Raw genomic sequence first — 17,805 nt, 5'->3', positions numbered from 1 at the left:
TTGTTACTTGTTTGTATATCGTTAAGTGTCAGAACAGGGCGTATATTTAGTTTGTCTAAATAAGAATGATTAGTTTCGATTTCTCTCATAGAAGTTATAATTTATGGTTTAAAATAAGAAAACACTGCTTTCTCAAATTAATAATGACCATAACAAATAATGAGAGTAAATAAATGTTTATTACTACAGCCGTACGTAATCGAATTGGATTTCTCTATTATTTCTGTCATCGCTAAATTCTCTACACTATAATAAATACTAGAATTGTCCTCTAAATTAGTTAATAAGAAAATAATAATTGTAATTAAGTTTGTTTAATTTTATTTAAACTGAATATCGATAGTTCGTTCGTGTTTCTTTCGTCACTACGACACCTATCAAATACGGCATTTACCTTAACAAATCCAATTCGATTACGTACGGCTGTAGTAATAAACATTTATTTACTCTCATTATTTGTTATGGTCATTACTAATTCGAGAAAACTTTTTTTTATTTCAGTTATAACTATAAATCTATCGATTCCAACTTCTAAAAATCGAATATCGATAAGATTCATGACTGATTCAACCCATCCCTACTAAAGAAATTGTCAAACCAATATAAATTATTTAGACAAACTATAAGCGATGTTAGTCTTTATTTTGACTTTTCTGTTGTGCTCTAACAAATTCAGGATAATCTATATATCCATCTCTGTTGTGATCGTCCATATTTAGTATAGGATCGATTAAATTGATTAATTCGTCGTCGTTGAATATTTTCTCACCGACAGGGGGAGATCCGGGTTGCGGTTGTTGTTTATGACCTTGTTCTATCCCGATGGTAACACATAAAACAAACATTGTAAATGAATTTCGCGAACTTGTATCCAGTGGTAAGGTAAATGGTGTTTGAAGGCTCCTATGTAAACTGTTGTAAGTCAAAAGTGGTAAACATTACGGCTCCTATGTAAACTGTTGTAAGTCACAATTTTGAAATTTACCTGTGATTTTTTTGAATTGAATTTATTTTGTGGTAAATTTAATTACAACAGCTCTTATGTAAATTGTTGTAAGTAACAAATTTGAAATTCACCTATGATCTTTTTTAATTAACTTTTTTTGTGGTAAATTTTGTTACAACGGCTCTTATGTAAACTATTGTAAGTCACAATTAAGAAATTAACCTGTGATTTTTTATAATTAACTTTACTTTGTGGTAAACTTAATTACAACGGCTCTTATGTAAACTGTTGTAAGTCACAATTTTTGTATTTACACCTTTTTGATTAATTTGATTTTGATTCTATGGAAAATATCACATATTATAGTTTTATTTTGTACCAATAACTAACAAATTGATATTTATTATTTTTCTTCATTAAGACGGATTTATTTGATTGTTATAACAATAGAAAAACTGTAGATTTAATTGTATTTGATTGTATGAAATTGTTTAAGAACACTAACCGTACTAACAAATATATACATTTTTGTTTCTACGTTTTTCTTGTCAGATAATCATTTTAAATATTTTTAGTATATTTTGGTAGTTTTTTTTTTTAGTATAAGTGTTAATATGTAAACAAAAAAAAATGTAATCAAGGGAAATAAAGCTATCTTTATCTTTGTTTGTATGAATAATAAAAGTATTGCAAATGGGAAGGTAAAGTAAATTTGAGGAGATAAAGGAAGGGGAAATATATGTCTAAGAATATCAGTCGATTAAAAATAGATTTCATATTTTACTGCCTATGCGCTGTGTTTTGCTATTTCGACGAAATCAGGTGGCTAATTACTTGTTTACCAATATATAATTAAAAAAACTCATTTCGAACTTACAACAGTTTACATAGGAGCCATCGATTGGTAACTCGAAACTTAAAAATCTGCATTTAGTTAAATCTATAAGCTCCTAACCTTACCAGTGGATTTTTAGATATAAATTCGCGATTGCATAGATAATAAAATATTAGTAAACAGACTTGTCAAAAGCATTTTTAAACAAATTATTATCTATGCAAAAAACACCAATAAAATATGAATATGTATAAAAGTACTTTAAAATCATTCAGAAATTTGACAGTAATTAAAAAAAAAAAACAATTCAAAGCACTTTCATACTAACCCAATATGAATTTGCCCCTCAAAAAATAATCAACCCCCAAAAAGCAAATCAACAAAATTTCAGACAAAATATTTACACAAAAACCCCACAAACAACAAACATACGAAAACAACATTTAAAAATCACTTCTGTGACTATTTACAACAATTTATTTATAATCTGTTTTCAAAATAATTTATATTTCAAATAAATCAATAAAAATTAATGTGTAGAGTAAAAATGTGTGTCAAAGAGAACATTTAAAATTAAATTTAATAAACATTAGTGTAAAAACGTGTAAATATTCAAAATGTATTTAAAATTTTACATTTAGAAGTGTGTATTTCAATTTTAAAATGTGTAAAAATTAACTTGATACATCTCAGACTGAAAAATTAAATTTAAAAAGGTGTAAACCTTAATTTAAAAGTGTGTAATCACGTGAACGTCAAAAGTTAACATTAATACACATCAAGATAAAAATGTGTGTAAAACAAATCTTTCATATAAATTACATTTAAAAATGTGTAATACATGTGTGTAATAAATATTTCCTATTTAATTACGTTATATTATTCTGTATTTAATTACCTATCTTATTGGTTATTTTTAATTGTGTTGTAAAGCATTAATTTTTTTAATATCCATGTGAAAGTGTGTAATATCATGTAATAGTGTGTAAAGATAAAAAAACACTCACCGTGCCAATGTATTAATGATTTAATCAGCTCACATCCATCAAGTTTATCATTATTATCAGCGTCATGCATTTTAAAATAATGGAACTGCAGTTCTTGTTCCGACATCTTTGATGTGTCAATTGGAACATCCATATGCTCTTGGATATGGCTGTAAAAAGGTTAGGATAAATTAGAAAAATATCTCAAACTAGCTGTTGTCTGTGACTTTGTCGCTGAATTTACGACAGAATTCAAGAATAGTAAAATGTTGGATATGGACTTTTATATTCTAGAAATGACAATTTAAGGTTACGCTAAAATTTGGTATATTAATAAAGCCACATTAATAAGGCGTTAAAATAACTTTTTAATATTATTTTTTGGTTTACCGCAACTTGAGCAACATGCCTGTCCCACCACTGGCTGATAACTCAAATAGCTTAAAAATGACGTCACTGTCACATAAGGGAATAAAATCCGATATTTTGAGATAGATCAGAATAAATAGTTTCATTCGTCCCACTTTTTGCGATGAGGGGACGGTTGGAACTTATTTTATAACGGTTCCATCAGACACCTTATTAGTGATAGTGGGACTAAAAGGTGGGACTGATGAAACTTTTTATTCTCATCTGCACTCACATGGGGACAGGTGAGAATAAAGTTTCATCTGCCCCACCTTTTGCGACGAGGGAACTGTTGGAACTTATTTTATAACGGTTCCATCAAACACCTTAGGTGTGACTGATGAAACTTTTTACTATTATCTGTCCTCACGTGGGGACAGTGGGTGACGGTTAGGATAAATCCAACTTTCACATTTATAATAGTAAGAATAAGACAATACTCACTCTCTTTCCTGAGCTATGTTAGCCGGATTTAGAAGTTGAGGATCTGAAAAAAAATCTAACTAAAGACAGAGAATGTGTTGGCACAGATGTTGAACTAGACTGTGAGTTCAGATAGGTTGCCATGGTAACAGTGACAAAAAAAAGGTTTTTTAATGCTCGGGGATGAAGCTTATCCCATGTGTACTCCACACTTTGTTTTATATCTGTGACAAATTTCAATAAGATATGTTGAACCGTTGCATGATCGGGTGAACATTAAAAAACTTTATTAATGAATCTCACGGGAACCGTAACTATTCCCGGGATAAAAAGTAGCCTATGTGTTCTTCCAAGACTATGTTCTAAACCTGTGCCAAATTTCATGGAGATCTGTTCAGCTGTTTAGGCTACAAACTCTAACAAACATCCATCCATCTAAACTTTCGCATTTATAATATTAGTAAGAAGTAAGATAGACAAGTATAGTATAGAAATATAGATACATTAGAACCTCTAAAAGTTAAAGTCCAAGGGAAACACAGAATATTTTAAGTTATAGAGGTATTAAGTTATCAAGGGTCTATGTTGTAGAGGTTTTGGTCTCTGATGGGAAGGGAACATATTATTTTTTGAAGTTATAGAGGTTTTTAAGTTACCGAGGTTTGAGTTATCGAAGTTCTACTGTACTTACCACCGTGGTGAGCATGTCCTTGTTGTGGTGAAACTTGCACAGGTATCTGTTGCACAGGTACTTGTTGTTGATAATGTTGTTGTTGCATTTGTGGCGGTTGTTGGAATTGTTGTTGCTGTTGTTGTTGTTGTTGTTGATATTGCTGGAAGAAACAGTTTATAAGTTGAATGTTTGATCATTGTACTTTATATTTACTATTATAATAAAGCGTAAACACACACTTTGTTGCCTAAGATGTCAGCAATTACAGCATATTTTTGAATAATCCTTTTTTTAATAAAAAGCCCCACACTTAAGTCACACTTTAGGCTTTACATTTTAACACCATTAAACTTAGGGGGTAAATATTTTGGATAAAAACCCTAATGTGGGAAAGAGACCACAAGCTGCTGCCAAAATCAAGGAAGCAAGGTTGTCATGTCATTTTGACATTTATATTTTTGTTATTGAAATTACTCAAAAACTACTGAAGTTATTACAATAATTCTTTCACCATTAGATAGGTATATTATCATGACATGATATATTACTAGCTTACACCCGCGACTTTGTCTGTGTAGTTTGTTTTTGTGTGTATTACAAAAAAAAAACAAAAGTAGACTATGTGTTCTTCCAGGCTCTCTACATCTATGACAAATTTAATTGAGATACATTCAGCAGTTTAGGCTACAAAATCTAACAAACATCCATCCATCCAAACTTTTGCATTTATAATATTCATAGGAATAGAAACTTTATTTTTGAATTCAACACAAAGTCGCAAGCAAATGCATCTTTCATTATAAAAAAATAAATCCTTTGGGAAATACAAGAAACATGATTATTTATTAAAAACAAAGTAATTATTTGTCTATAGGCAAAGAGTAGAAAATTTAACAACTTACTTGCTGTGGTGGAGGTGGAGGAGGAGGCTGGTAGTTCTAGAAGGAAAAAGAAGATAAATACATTATTTAGTACAATAAAGCACATGATTTTTTCTATATTTTAAAATTAACATATAATTCATTCTCCTAGACATTAAAGAAATCTATACTAATATTATAAAGAGGAAGGATTTGTATTTTTGTATGTATTGAAATAACTCAAACTACTGGGCGGATGTTAAAATTTCTAACACCATTACTTTTTTTTTTTATAATATGAGATGGCAAACGAGCAAGCAGCCACCTGAATCCACCGAAATGGAAAGCGATCGCTGCCCATAGACATCCGCAATTACAGATGCGTTGCCTACCCTTAATTGACGGAGGAGGAGACGCACATTAAGAGGACATTCCCCCTTCCTATGCGTCTCCTCCACCGTCAAATCCACTTAACCTTTCCATCTTTTCTTTTTAAGAAAAAGGTCGAAAGGGACTAAAATTAGGCCTCCGGCACTACACTCATCAGACGAAAAGCGAAATTGCTTCCACTTCACGCCTGTTTTCTGTGTGGTCGTGGTACTGGGGGCGAGCCGGCCCATTCGTGCGAAGATGTTAAAGCGGGCTCTACCACTGTCGAAAATTACAAAGCTATGTTATCAGTGTGTAATGTAGGCTATTTTTTTTGCGAGGGCGAAGTCGCGAGTTACAGCTAGTTACTAATAATTAATTAATTATTTAGTAATAGCATTTTAATTGCATTAAATTTCACATTGACAGTTTAGATACTAGATTTACATAGTAGATGTATGAAGTTAAAAATTTTCATTTCATGTCACTAGCTGTCGCCGACGACTTTGTCCATGCCATATAAGGATAAAAAAGTACCATATAATATGTCTAAATCAATTGCCCTTCAGTGAAAGTCTGGTCAAAATCGGCATGAGGACAGACAGACAGACAAATAAATTTTAATGTAATTTTCATTATCAGCAATGCAAATATGGAAATTTTCTTTTGATATTACAGACACTCAATTTTATTATCGTAATATAGATATCTGTTATAAAATCAGAGATTTAAAGTGAAACCTCAGAGGTCTAGACTATGACATTATCACTAACTTAGGGTAGGCTCTGAGCCCTCAGTAGGGATGTATAACTGATAGAATCATACTGTAAAAAAAGTATTATAGTGACTTGTGACAAATCAACAATTTTCATCACTTTTAGAAAGTTTTTAACCAATTAGTTAATCATCATTTCCCCTGCCTTATCCTACTCACGTTCGGCGCACCGGATTTTCGTCCTCCAAAGCATTCTATCATACGTCATCTCAGTCATCACTCCCTTCTTGATCATGTTACCTTTCACGTAATACATCTATGTCTCGACGTCTACCACTACCAGTGTACCTCCACATTCATAACTAACATTATGAATAGATAATTTAGCATAAGCAATTAGTGTTTTATTAAAATTACCTGGTAATTCTGTGGCGGCACTCCTGGTGCTACTTTCTGTTGATATTGCTGGGATATTGTGCATTGGACGAATGCAGCAACAAGTATTAACCTCAACATCCTGGCTGAAAAGTTAAATTTTATAAGTAGAATAGCATAAAACCTTCTTTAATTACAACTATTTGACTTCAAATGATAAAAACCTTCTACTTTCATTTGTTTTCGTATAACCGTTTTTTTTTGGTAACTTACGAATGCGCTTTAGTTTGTTAGTGAAATAATAAATAGGGACAACTTAAAATTGGTGATATTATTTAATGTTTACTTACTATTTTAATTATAGTTTAGTTTATAATTCGGTTTGAACAAGTAAAATTAGTAACATTACACGTAAGTTATTACCGTAACTGAAGTATGGAGAATCAAGTTACCTGGTTTACTACGTGGACGAATAGTCGATAGGCGTCTTATCGATTGAACTAATTGATAACATAAATGTTTCTACGTGAGTTTTTCGAAAACAGGATTGTGAAACCAACTTTTAAGCCAACGCGTCAATGTTTTTCGGCTTTGACATTGATTGTCAAACTACGACGCGTTCCGTTTAACAAGAAATTTACTTTCGAATTTTTTTTTATAATTCAGTTTGATGGTGGCTTGATGCTATTCGTATAAAATCAAATTATTTCAAAAATTAATAAAACCCACTGAAAGTTACCAAACAACATATTCTAGCTTTACCAAAAAGGAAAGTTGACTTTAGTTATTGTTTAACTTTTGTCGTATTTTTCACAGATAAAGAATTCATCATTATTATCACCCGCTTACTATACCTCCCCACTAAGGGGCTCGGAGCCTACTCCAAATAGTGACTATAGTTTGTCTAAATAAATTAGATTAGTTTGATAAGTGACGCCTATGAAGTATCGAATTCAATTTGTATAAAAACAAACGTCATACTTAATAAACAGGTATCGTAGTGACGAAACAAACACGCAGCAAACAATTATGAACTATCGATATTCGGTTTAAATAATTATCGAACTCAACCAAAATTATTATGTTCTTATTAACTAATTTATAGAACAATTCTAGTATTGATTATAGTGTAGAGAATTTAGCGACGACAGAAACAACAGCGAAATCCAATTCGATTACGTACAGCTGTAGTAGTAATAAATATTTATTTACTCTAATTATTTGTTATTGTCATTATTAATAAGAGAAAAGTGTTTTTTTTATTTCATAAATTATAACTATAAATCTATCGACTCCAACTTCTATAAGAATAAAAATCGAAAAACGATAAGATTCACGACTGATTTTACACAACCCATCCCTACTAAATTTGAACAAACTAATGTAAATTATTTAGACACACTATAATGATACTGGACTGGTGATAATGTGTTGAAGCAAAGCAAAATTTATGCTGAAGCGTATTTTATAGCCCTCAAATATCTTCATAAATGAAATATTAAAATGGGGAAAATGAAAGAAATTTTAGAAAATGAATAAATAGTAAATATTTTTACGCTTACAATAAACTTATAAAATGTCCAATTTTATTTCGTCCTAAGGTTGTTTTACCACAGTCACTCGTTTTCTTTTACCTTCACCCTCTTCATCAACAATAAGTCCGTCAAATTCAGTAACCAACGTTTTCAAAAAATCTAATTCGTTCCTTGTTAAACCAGTAGGCAATTCAAATTGAGCGCATCCTTCGGTCTCAACCAAACTTTGACACATCTCTCGGACGCCATTTTGGAACTCGTCATCAACGTCATAGACTACATTTGTTTTTTTCTGTGGCGTCGCCTTGAAGGCATTCTGCCACATTTCCTTTTCCTTTTTAGATGACTCTTGAACGTAACGTTCAAAATCGACCAAAGCTTTGCCGATATCTTTATTCTTTGGTTCTAATTTTAATGCTTTATTATAATATTTGAGTGCCTCTTCCCTTTTTCCTAACATTTCGTGAGCTCTACCATAATAAAATAATGCTTTACAATGAGTGTTTATATCAATAATTTCGTCTAAATTTTCACACATATTTATTACATATTTAGGTTTCTCTATTTTATAATAACAGACAGCTAGATTGACAAAAACAACAATTTTTAGTTTTTTTACTTCATTTTCTTCGGTCTCATCCTTTGGTTGCGATATTCGTAACACTGAAAGCGATTGTTGATAGTTTTGTATGGCTTTTTTATATTTTCTCTTATTAAAGAAATCTTTAGCTTGTGCGTGTAAGGATTTTACTGTTCTCATTGTTACTTCGAATTTCTTCTGTTCTTCCATTGGTAGGTCATTGAACCTAAAAGAAAAGATGTAATGAAAATCATCACAATTCCTCTATCTATACTATTATAACAAAGCATAACCACACACTTCTTTGTTGCTAATGTCAGCAATTACAGCATAATTTTGAATTTACTTAGGGGGGTAAACATTTTGGATAAAAACCCTAATGTGGGAAAGAGACCACAAGTTGCTACCAACATCAAGGAAGCAAGGCTATCATAATGCCATGTCATTTTGACATTTGTAATTGATAATTTGACAAATTTAAACAATGAAATAAAATTTTCATAATTTCATGCATAAATATAAATAAAGTAATGCTTAACATGACTACTTTTTTCATGAACTAAATTCACATATTAAATTAATAAGTTTACTTCTTACATGAACTTTATCACAAATTAAAAACAAAGTTACACATATCTACTCTTTGTCCATACCTTCAAAGACTAAAAAAATTAACATGTCTACTCTTTGTAGACTTTCACAGATTAAATAAAACATACCTATTTCCAGCCTGTGTGTCTCTAACATCATACAATACAATCACAAACAAGGCAGGTTCAGGTCTAACTCGGGGAGGGGCTCCTTTCTCCCCCCACGCTACTTTAGGCTGCAGTAACAAATGGAACCTAGCCTTAGGTCCTTTAACCGCTGTAAGACCTATTTCTAGACCTAATAGGACACTGCCTGTTCCTAGACGAATTTTCTGAAAAAGAAGACAAGAGTTGTTATTTCTTTACAACATTAACTGAATATTTATAATTGAATTCAATTGAAATTAGAAAATTGAAACAAACATATTTTAACAATGTTTTAATATAAGTAAACAGACTTATTACAGACAACACAACACTGTAACTTAATACTAGCTGTTGCTCACGTCTACGCCCGCGGGAAATATATAAATAATAGCCTATATTACTCACAGATAAATTACCTTTCTGATGGTGAAAGAATTTTTAAAATCGGTCCAGTGGTTTTTGAGTTATTTTAATACATACAAAAATACAAAGTTTTCCTCTTTATAATATCAGTATAGATAAAACATATAGCCTATATTACTCGCTGATAATATAGCTTTTAAATGATGAAAGAATTTTTGAAATAAAACCAGTAGTTTTTGAGTTAATTCAATACATACAAAAATACAAATCTATTCTCTTTATAATATTAGTATAGAAGTATAGATTTCTCATTTCCATTTTTGTAATCCACAGTAATTAAGTGGTATCTTAATATTATAATCAAATTAAATACAACAATAAGACATGCAAACTAAATAATATAAAATAATAGCTTTCACCCGCGACCCCGTCCGGGTGAATTAAAAAAACAAAAGTGAGTACCCCACATAGGGTTCTTAATGCTCTTCCAGACTATCCTCTACAACTATGCCAATTTCATCGAAATCCCTTCAGCCGTTTAGGCTACAAACTCTAACAAACATCCATCTAAACTTTCACATTTATTATATTAGTATGAAGTATGATAAATTGTTATAAAGAAATCCGACTCAAAGGACCAAATCGTAAATCTTTTATAGCATCATCATCATCCACTTGCCCTTATCCCTCACGGAAGGTTGGCACAGTCAGTATCCATACATCTCTATCAGCCATATCTGAATACACTCCTTTCTTAAGCATATCCTCTTTCACACAATCCATACTTTCTTCGGTCTTCCTCTTCCTTTGTAGCCATCCACATTCAATCTTAACACTTTCTGGTTTATGTCCCCATCATTTCATAACATGACATGAGTAAATATAACAAATTGTGGTAAAACTGTAATAATAAAACACTAGCTTGCGGCCGCGACTCCATCCATGTAGAATTAAAAGAACCAATAGTAAGTAGCCTATGTTTTCCAGAGTATCCTCTATAACAATGATCGAGATTCATTCAGCAGTTTAGGATACAAACATACATCTAAACTCTCGCATTTATAATATTAAAAAGATTTACATACCAATGGCATGCCGAAATTCATTGTAAGTGTTGAATCAAACGGTATTTTTGCTTTCTCCCAATATGCAGCATAATGTAAAGTAACTTCAGCATCTCCTGGTATTAGAGGACCATCGCCTGAAAAATTAAGAGTAAACTGTATTCATCTATACTAATATTATAAAGAGGATTGTTAAAGATTGGAGGCGGGGTGAATGGAAAACGATCGATTGCGAAGTGAAAAAATATATTTGTTTTTACATATTTATAAATTGTCATATATTAAAAAAAGAACAAGTCACAATTAGAAATATAAAGAGCGTTCGATGTCTTAAGTTGTAAACGAGGTTGTAAGTTACAACCTCATTTCTTAACATCCTCCAACACCAAATATAAAAGGTATCGAACGCTTACACTACGAGTACATATACACTTATTTTATCTGTTACGTAAGTAATAAGAAAACATTAAACTGTCAAAAATAAAAACATTAATATAGTTTGTCTCTCGGACACATGGCATATAAAATCCAAAAGAGTTGAAGAGAACAAACTTAACAACTGCAACCCTGCGATCTAAGAAAAAAAACATAAAACACATAAGCAAAATATTAAACACCGTATCTACAAGGTATCTTAATAACTCTCCCACTTGTAGACAATCATTCAATGATCTACCATTTTTATCTTTTGCCGAAGCATCAAACACCGGTCGCAGTTTAGTTGTTAAACTAGTCTCCTTGGATACTGTTATGTGAGGTAAGTAATGTACATCATCCTTCTTACAATTTTGTGAAGGGACAGCCTCACTAACAGGGACAGTCTCCTTGAAACTCTTCAAGACCTCCTCTTCTTTTTCCTGTTTGGACTGTACGTGCACAGGGTCATTAATGCCTAAAATCTCAAGATTACAAAAATCTGACATACTCTGTGAACAAAATGAAGTTGTGACGACATTGGCGTTTATTGTATTATCTTGCACTTTACCTTGTAATGTCCAACCGAGATTCGTCTTAAACGCTGTTAAACCATTTCCAAGCTGTACCAAATTGTTAGTGAGCAATAAACCCGAATAATCAGCACCTATCAAGAGACCTATGTCTGCATTCATATCTACGTCTGTCAATTCGATTTGGTTCTGTTTTAATACATTAAGAATATGCTTATTATTTACATTAATGTTAGGTACATTTGTACAAATAGTCGCCTGTCCTAAAGCTGTCATATTAATTTTAAACAATTTGTCAACACTTTCTATGTCTAAATTATAACTATTATACTTTTTAAAAGACATTGTATTACCTCCAAAAAGCGAATGTGTAATTCCTTCACTATGAGTTGGATTCAAATTTAGTTTATTTACCACTTCCTTTTTAATATAAGAGCGTTGCGAGCCATTGTCAAATAATGCTCTGACATTCACATATTTATCGCCATGACGTACATTGACAGCAACTGTCTGAAGTAATGTTGTAGTTCCTATAGCTGTTTGAGTCGCATAATTCTGAATTGACATTGTAGGCTTATCCGCTTGTTTGTGGCCAGTACCAGTGCATAGTACTGGTGAATGTTTCCGACCGCATACAAAACATTTTATATAGCTTCGACAGATTTTTGAGTAATGTCCTATTTTTAGACACACGGTACAAGCTTTCTTCTTTTTCAGGTATTCTCTGCGTTCTCCGATGGTCATTCTGGAAATCCTGAAACACTGCGTACTTGCGTGATCTTTTCCACACCAAATGCATCTTACCTCCTTGTGCTTCTTCGTGTCGGTATTAACCGTTAGGCAGGCTACTGTTGGCTTTGAACAGTGAGAGCGGACGCTAAAATCATTAGCTAGCGAAACACGTTGGTCGGCTTCAACTTCTTTTCTTAGAAAATCCAGTAAACTCGCAAGTTCGTCCGTGATTATATCCGGTTTATTTCTTTGCCAAATTTTAAGTATCTCATCCGGAAGAGCTGACTCAACCAACGGTAAAAGAAAAGGTGAATACTCACCACTGGTTACATTTAGCACTTCGAGTGAACGTAAATGGCTTGACATATTATCATATAACGAAGTGGAATCATAATCCTTTTTGTTTAATATTAATTCCAATAATTCACGGATATAAAATTGAATAAGCAAATCTTTTCTTGCATATCGCGCCTTTAATTCTTCCAGACATATCTTGTAACTTTTATTTATAATGGGAAAGTTTTCTACGAACCTTCTAACATCAGAGTCTGGTTGCATGTTCTGGCACAAAAATTGTAGTTTTTCGCAGTCTTCTATAGCTGGATCGCTATCGATTTTTTTAAATTGCCCCCAAAACGTTAACCAGTTTTTAATGTTACCGTCGAATTTTTTCATCTCTAGGGTTGGCAATTTAATCTTACTTCTCTGCTCTAGGTTTTCGCATTTACAGAGAGCCTTGTACGTAGATTCAAGAAGGTTCCATCGTGATAGGTATTCATGTCCTTCATTTAACTCCTTCTCGAAATTTTCATCTTCGAACGGCTCGGACGCCATGATAATTTCTTTTATTTGGTCGTCATATTTCTTCAGCTGTTCGAAAACATCTTTTATCGTACTGTACTCTGCATGCACTTGATTAATTTTGCTTGTATTGTCTTTTACAGCACATATTAGGGAATCAAGCGCATTTGCGGACTTCGTAAAATATCTTCTCGTTATAGTTCTCACCCTGCTTATTTTTTCCATCTTTATGTATCCTGGCAGGGTCGCCACATGTTAAAGATTGGAGGCGGGGTGAATGGAAAACGATCGATTGCGAAGTGAAAAAATATATTTGTTTTTACATATTTATAAATTGTCATATATTAAAAAAAGAACAAGTCACAATTAGAAATATAAAGAGCGTTCGATGTCTTAAGTTGTAAACGAGGTTGTAAGTTACAACCTCATTTCTTAACAAGGATATTATGAAGAGGAGAGAGGAGAGGAAGCATTGTATTTATGTATGTATTGAACTCAAATACTACTGAACTGATTTAAAGAATTCTTTCACTATCATAAAGGTATGATGTAGCTGAGTAACATAACTAGTAAACTATATTAATATAACTAGTTGTTGACGGCGACTTCGTCCATGCAATATTAAGATAGAAAATGCCTGTCTATGTCAGCGAAAATTCACAGTCACCCTTCAGTGAAAATCCGATCGAAATTAGCACAGCTTTTCCGGAGATTACTTGAAACAACTGCAGCTTGCAGACAGACAGACAAAAAAAAATTAAAATGCGATTTTTGATTGCAATCTTCATGAAATGTAGAATTTTTTTTTGATCTTAGAGACACTCCAATTTTATTATATGTATAAAAGATATAGAGGATGTATTGTGACAACTCTAAAACTACTGAGGCGATTACAAATATTCTTTCACCATTAAATAACTACATTAAGTAACATAGGCTATATTTATTTATAACTTTTTTTTTATATAACATAAGGTGGCAAACGAGCAAGCGGCCACCTGAAATCGCCAAAATGGCGAAGCGACCGCTGCCCATAGACATCCGCAATTGCGGATGCGTTGCCTACCCTTATCCGACGGAAGAGGAGACGCACATAAAGAGGGTATTTCCCCTTCCTATGCATCTCCTCCACTGTCAAATCCACTTCCTCTTGCCAACCTCTCTTTACAAGAAAAGGGTGGTAAAGAGAAAGGGACTTAAATTAAGCCTCCGGCACCACACTCATCAGACGAAACACGGAATTGTTTCCATTTCACGCCTGTCTTCTGTGTGGTCGTGGTATTACTGGGGGCGTGTCGGCCCTGCAGTGCTAAGATGTTAAAGCGGGCACTTCCACTGTTAGCTCCAACTAGCTTACGCCAGACTATCCTCTTCAACTATGCCAAATTTCATTGAGATCCGTTTAGCAGTTTAGGCTACAGACTCTAACAAACATCTATCTAAACTTTCGCATTTATAATACTAGTTAAATTGTTTAATTTCAGGTAGACAAAGTGTGAGATAGTAAAAGTCTATACTGCATACTGTGAGAATCCATCACTCTCTATTCTTTTTTTTATATAATAAAAGGGGGACAAACGAGCGGCGTGAACACCAAGGTGGTCAATGGACATCCTCAACACAAAGGGAACTACAGATGCGTTACAGAACTACTTTGATAGAATTCTCAATAAAAACTAACCTTCTTCTATGATAAGCATTTTAACATCACCAGTGGGAACACAATCAATCATTTTGGCAGCTAAATCTTTGAAGGAATGATATTCCGGAGAAGACAACATCATTTGCTCCGTTGAACTTTCTATGTTCTTTAAAATATCATCTGTGTCACTACAAGAAACAACCAATATAACTACTACAGTAAAACTAATACTTGAGAATCACTAATTATGTTCTAGAATATTTTTTTTGGCAAACGAGCAAGCGGCCACCTGAATCTACCAAAATGGCAAAGCGACTGCCCATAGACATCCGCAATTGCAGATGCGTTGCCTACCCTTATCCGACGGAGGAGGAGACGCACATAAAGAGGATATTCCCCCTTCCTATGCATCTCCACCGTCAAATCCACTTCCCCTTCCCATCCTCTCCTTATAAGAAAAGGGTGATAGAGAAAGGGACTTAAATTAGGCCTCTGGCACCACACTCATCAGACAAAACACGGAATTGCTTCCATTTCACGCCTGTCTATGTGGTCGTGGTATTACTGGGGGCGTGCTGGCCCTGCAGAGCTAAGATGTTAAAGCGGGCACTACCACTTTCTTATATGGACAGAAAGACAATAGGAAGTTTGTAGAATACATAGTTAGGGGAAATATCCTCTTATTGTGTGTTTCCTCCCTTTTGGTGAGTTTGTAGCCTGCCTTAATTGTTATATAGATAAGAAAGTATTAAAAAAAAATTATGCATTTAAAAAAACTATCAAGCTTAGGTTGTACAAGTCATAGGTATAGTTCAGCCAATTAATCATTGTTAGAGACATATTTATTAATTTCAAACACTGGCTTAAAACCACCACCACAAGGAATTGGCCACAAGGAATTGAAAAAAATATAGCCTATGTTACTCGCAGATAAATTACTATTCTAAGTAAAAGAGTTTTTAAAATCTGCCCAGTAGTTTTTACGTGAATCAAATACATCCAAAATTTTTCCTCTTTATAATATCATAGTAAATAATAGAATAGTAAAAAGTGTTGGGTATTTTTTTTTAAAACAGACAGACGGCAATATTAACAATACTTGTAAATTACTTTAAAACAAACTGAACTCCAAGGCGACGTAAAGATATCGAACATCCCGTGGTAATTAGAAAAATACTTTGCTTGTTAGCGACTACATTCCAGTGCTACTTGCCAAGTCTTTTATAAACCTATTCCGTCCATTTCCTATAATATTTCTCCTAACAATTGATGTTTTAAATGAAAATAAATATTGATTAATAGTACAGAGACTTAGCCTCCGTTCTCTCGTGTCGGAGGCTAACACCCACGTTGGGTTGCTGCGCCAACGCAGTAAGTAAGTAATAGCACAGAATAACAATTTTTAAGAATACAGAATATATCAAAAAGCAACAGTAATAGTTAAGAATATCAGTGTCAAGGGCTTCTTTTTTTTTAATAGCAGCATTCCCTGTCCCCCTACACATTTTTTAGTCAAGGACCTGGAGAGCAGGTGTATAATTATTTCTTTATGAAGATTAAAACTTATTCTACATTAAAAATAACCATATGCGGCTTTAATGCCTTAGATGAAGATGATACAGTTGGTCAGTCTATATTTACTCTTTGGATTATATTGTCACACTGGCCACCGAGAAAGACAAATTAAAAATGTAATAAAAAGCAAAGTACGATTTTGTTGTGTAAAACAAGTGAAAGATGTTATTTGAAGAAAATAAGAACGTAAAATGTGAGCTTTTGAAATAATTTGTGTATACAGTAGAACCTCGATAAGTTAAAGCCTAAGGGAAACACAAAATACTTTAAGTTATAGAGGTATTAAGTTATCAAGGGTCTATGTTGTAGAGGTTTTGGGCTCTGATGAGAAGGTAACATATTATTTTTTGAAGTTATAGGGGTTTTTAATTTACATTTATTTAATAGTAACAGTATATATAGATTCTTAAAAAATGTTAAAAGGCTTGTGCGACGTAGCTACAAAGAGGATATTTCCCCTTCCCACATCTCTTACCTTAACAAGGTTAAATCATAAAGCTTTAAGTAATTAGGTGATACTGGTATCTCCTACCTCTCATCTTCTTCATCAGTATCCAATAATAGATCATTGTTCATATTTAAATAAGAATCAGGTCTCTTCTTTTTAAAGTCTATGTCTATGTGGAACTCAGTTTGTGACGTAAAAAGTTCTCTGCAAAAATATTAAATAATTTAGGATTAAGGAGGTAAAAATATCTTTATAGCGTCTAATATGAACTACAAAAGTGTCTACAATAAATAAGTTTCGATGGAATATTTATGTATAAATAATGTCGATATAGTGAAGAGAATGAAAAAAAAAATATATTCTTTGTTAACTGAATTTGCTTACTTTAAATTTATTCCTTTAGATAGTTGTATCGGCTCTTTTAAAACGTCTTCCATTTTGGAGAAATACTCTTTAATTAATAAATAATCAATATAACAAGAAGAAAACCTTATTTACAAACTTTATTACGAAAATTCAAAATCGATAAATGTCAAGTCAAAACAGTAATAAACTTCAAAAGAGAAACATAGAGTAGTTATCACTGTCGCCTCACAACACATGTTAAACAGCTCCGTGAAGTTAGCCCCCTCACTTACTTTTTTTATGCAAATCGTTTGAGAATCGTTTGAGAGCGGTTGAGAGAAAGGAACTATCGGGTGAGAGTTCTTACTTTTTCTGTAAAGTATTTGAAATCCATAAAAATTTGATTAATGATTCTCTCAATCATTCTCAGGATTTCTAGGATCATT

At 32.7% G+C, this 17,805-nt stretch overlaps 2 protein-coding genes across 5 annotated transcripts; both read right to left on the bottom strand.

Annotated features, from left to right (window-relative positions):
- Positions 1–549: 549 nt before the first annotated feature.
- On the bottom strand, positions 550–17,552 carry LOC106105946 (inactive peptidyl-prolyl cis-trans isomerase shutdown). Of its 4 annotated transcripts, none has more exons than XM_013286446.1 (7): positions 8,153–8,227; positions 6,633–6,736; positions 5,174–5,209; positions 4,290–4,431; positions 3,620–3,662; positions 2,789–2,937; positions 550–814 (listed from the first exon to the last, which is right to left on the bottom strand). In XM_013286446.1, exons 2-7 carry the CDS (start codon positions 6,729–6,731, stop codon positions 633–635), a joined length of 651 nt encoding a protein of 216 aa, XP_013141900.1. In that variant the 5' UTR covers positions 6,732–6,736; positions 8,153–8,227; the 3' UTR covers positions 550–632. The 4 variants fall into 4 exon arrangements, with proteins under 4 accessions (XP_013141900.1, XP_013141898.1, XP_013141899.1 ...); XM_013286444.1 differs by lacking the exon at positions 8,153–8,227 and adding an exon at positions 7,043–7,195; XM_013286445.1 differs by lacking the exon at positions 8,153–8,227 and adding an exon at positions 6,941–7,036.
- LOC106105945 lies at positions 11,030–14,147 on the bottom strand. Its single transcript, XM_013286442.1, has 2 exons — positions 12,170–14,147; positions 11,030–11,761 (listed from the first exon to the last, which is right to left on the bottom strand). Exons 1-2 carry the CDS (start codon positions 13,572–13,574, stop codon positions 11,307–11,309), a joined length of 1,860 nt encoding a protein of 619 aa, XP_013141896.1. The 5' UTR covers positions 13,575–14,147; the 3' UTR covers positions 11,030–11,306.
- Positions 17,553–17,805: the final 253 nt, after the last annotated feature.

This window comes from Papilio polytes, unplaced genomic scaffold, assembly GCF_000836215.1.
Source record: "Papilio polytes unplaced genomic scaffold, Ppol_1.0 DF822622.1, whole genome shotgun sequence".
Classification (NCBI taxonomy): domain Eukaryota; kingdom Metazoa; phylum Arthropoda; class Insecta; order Lepidoptera; family Papilionidae; genus Papilio; species Papilio polytes.
The sequence above is the reverse complement of the archived record's forward strand: the minus strand, read 5'-3'. Positions and strand labels throughout refer to the sequence as shown.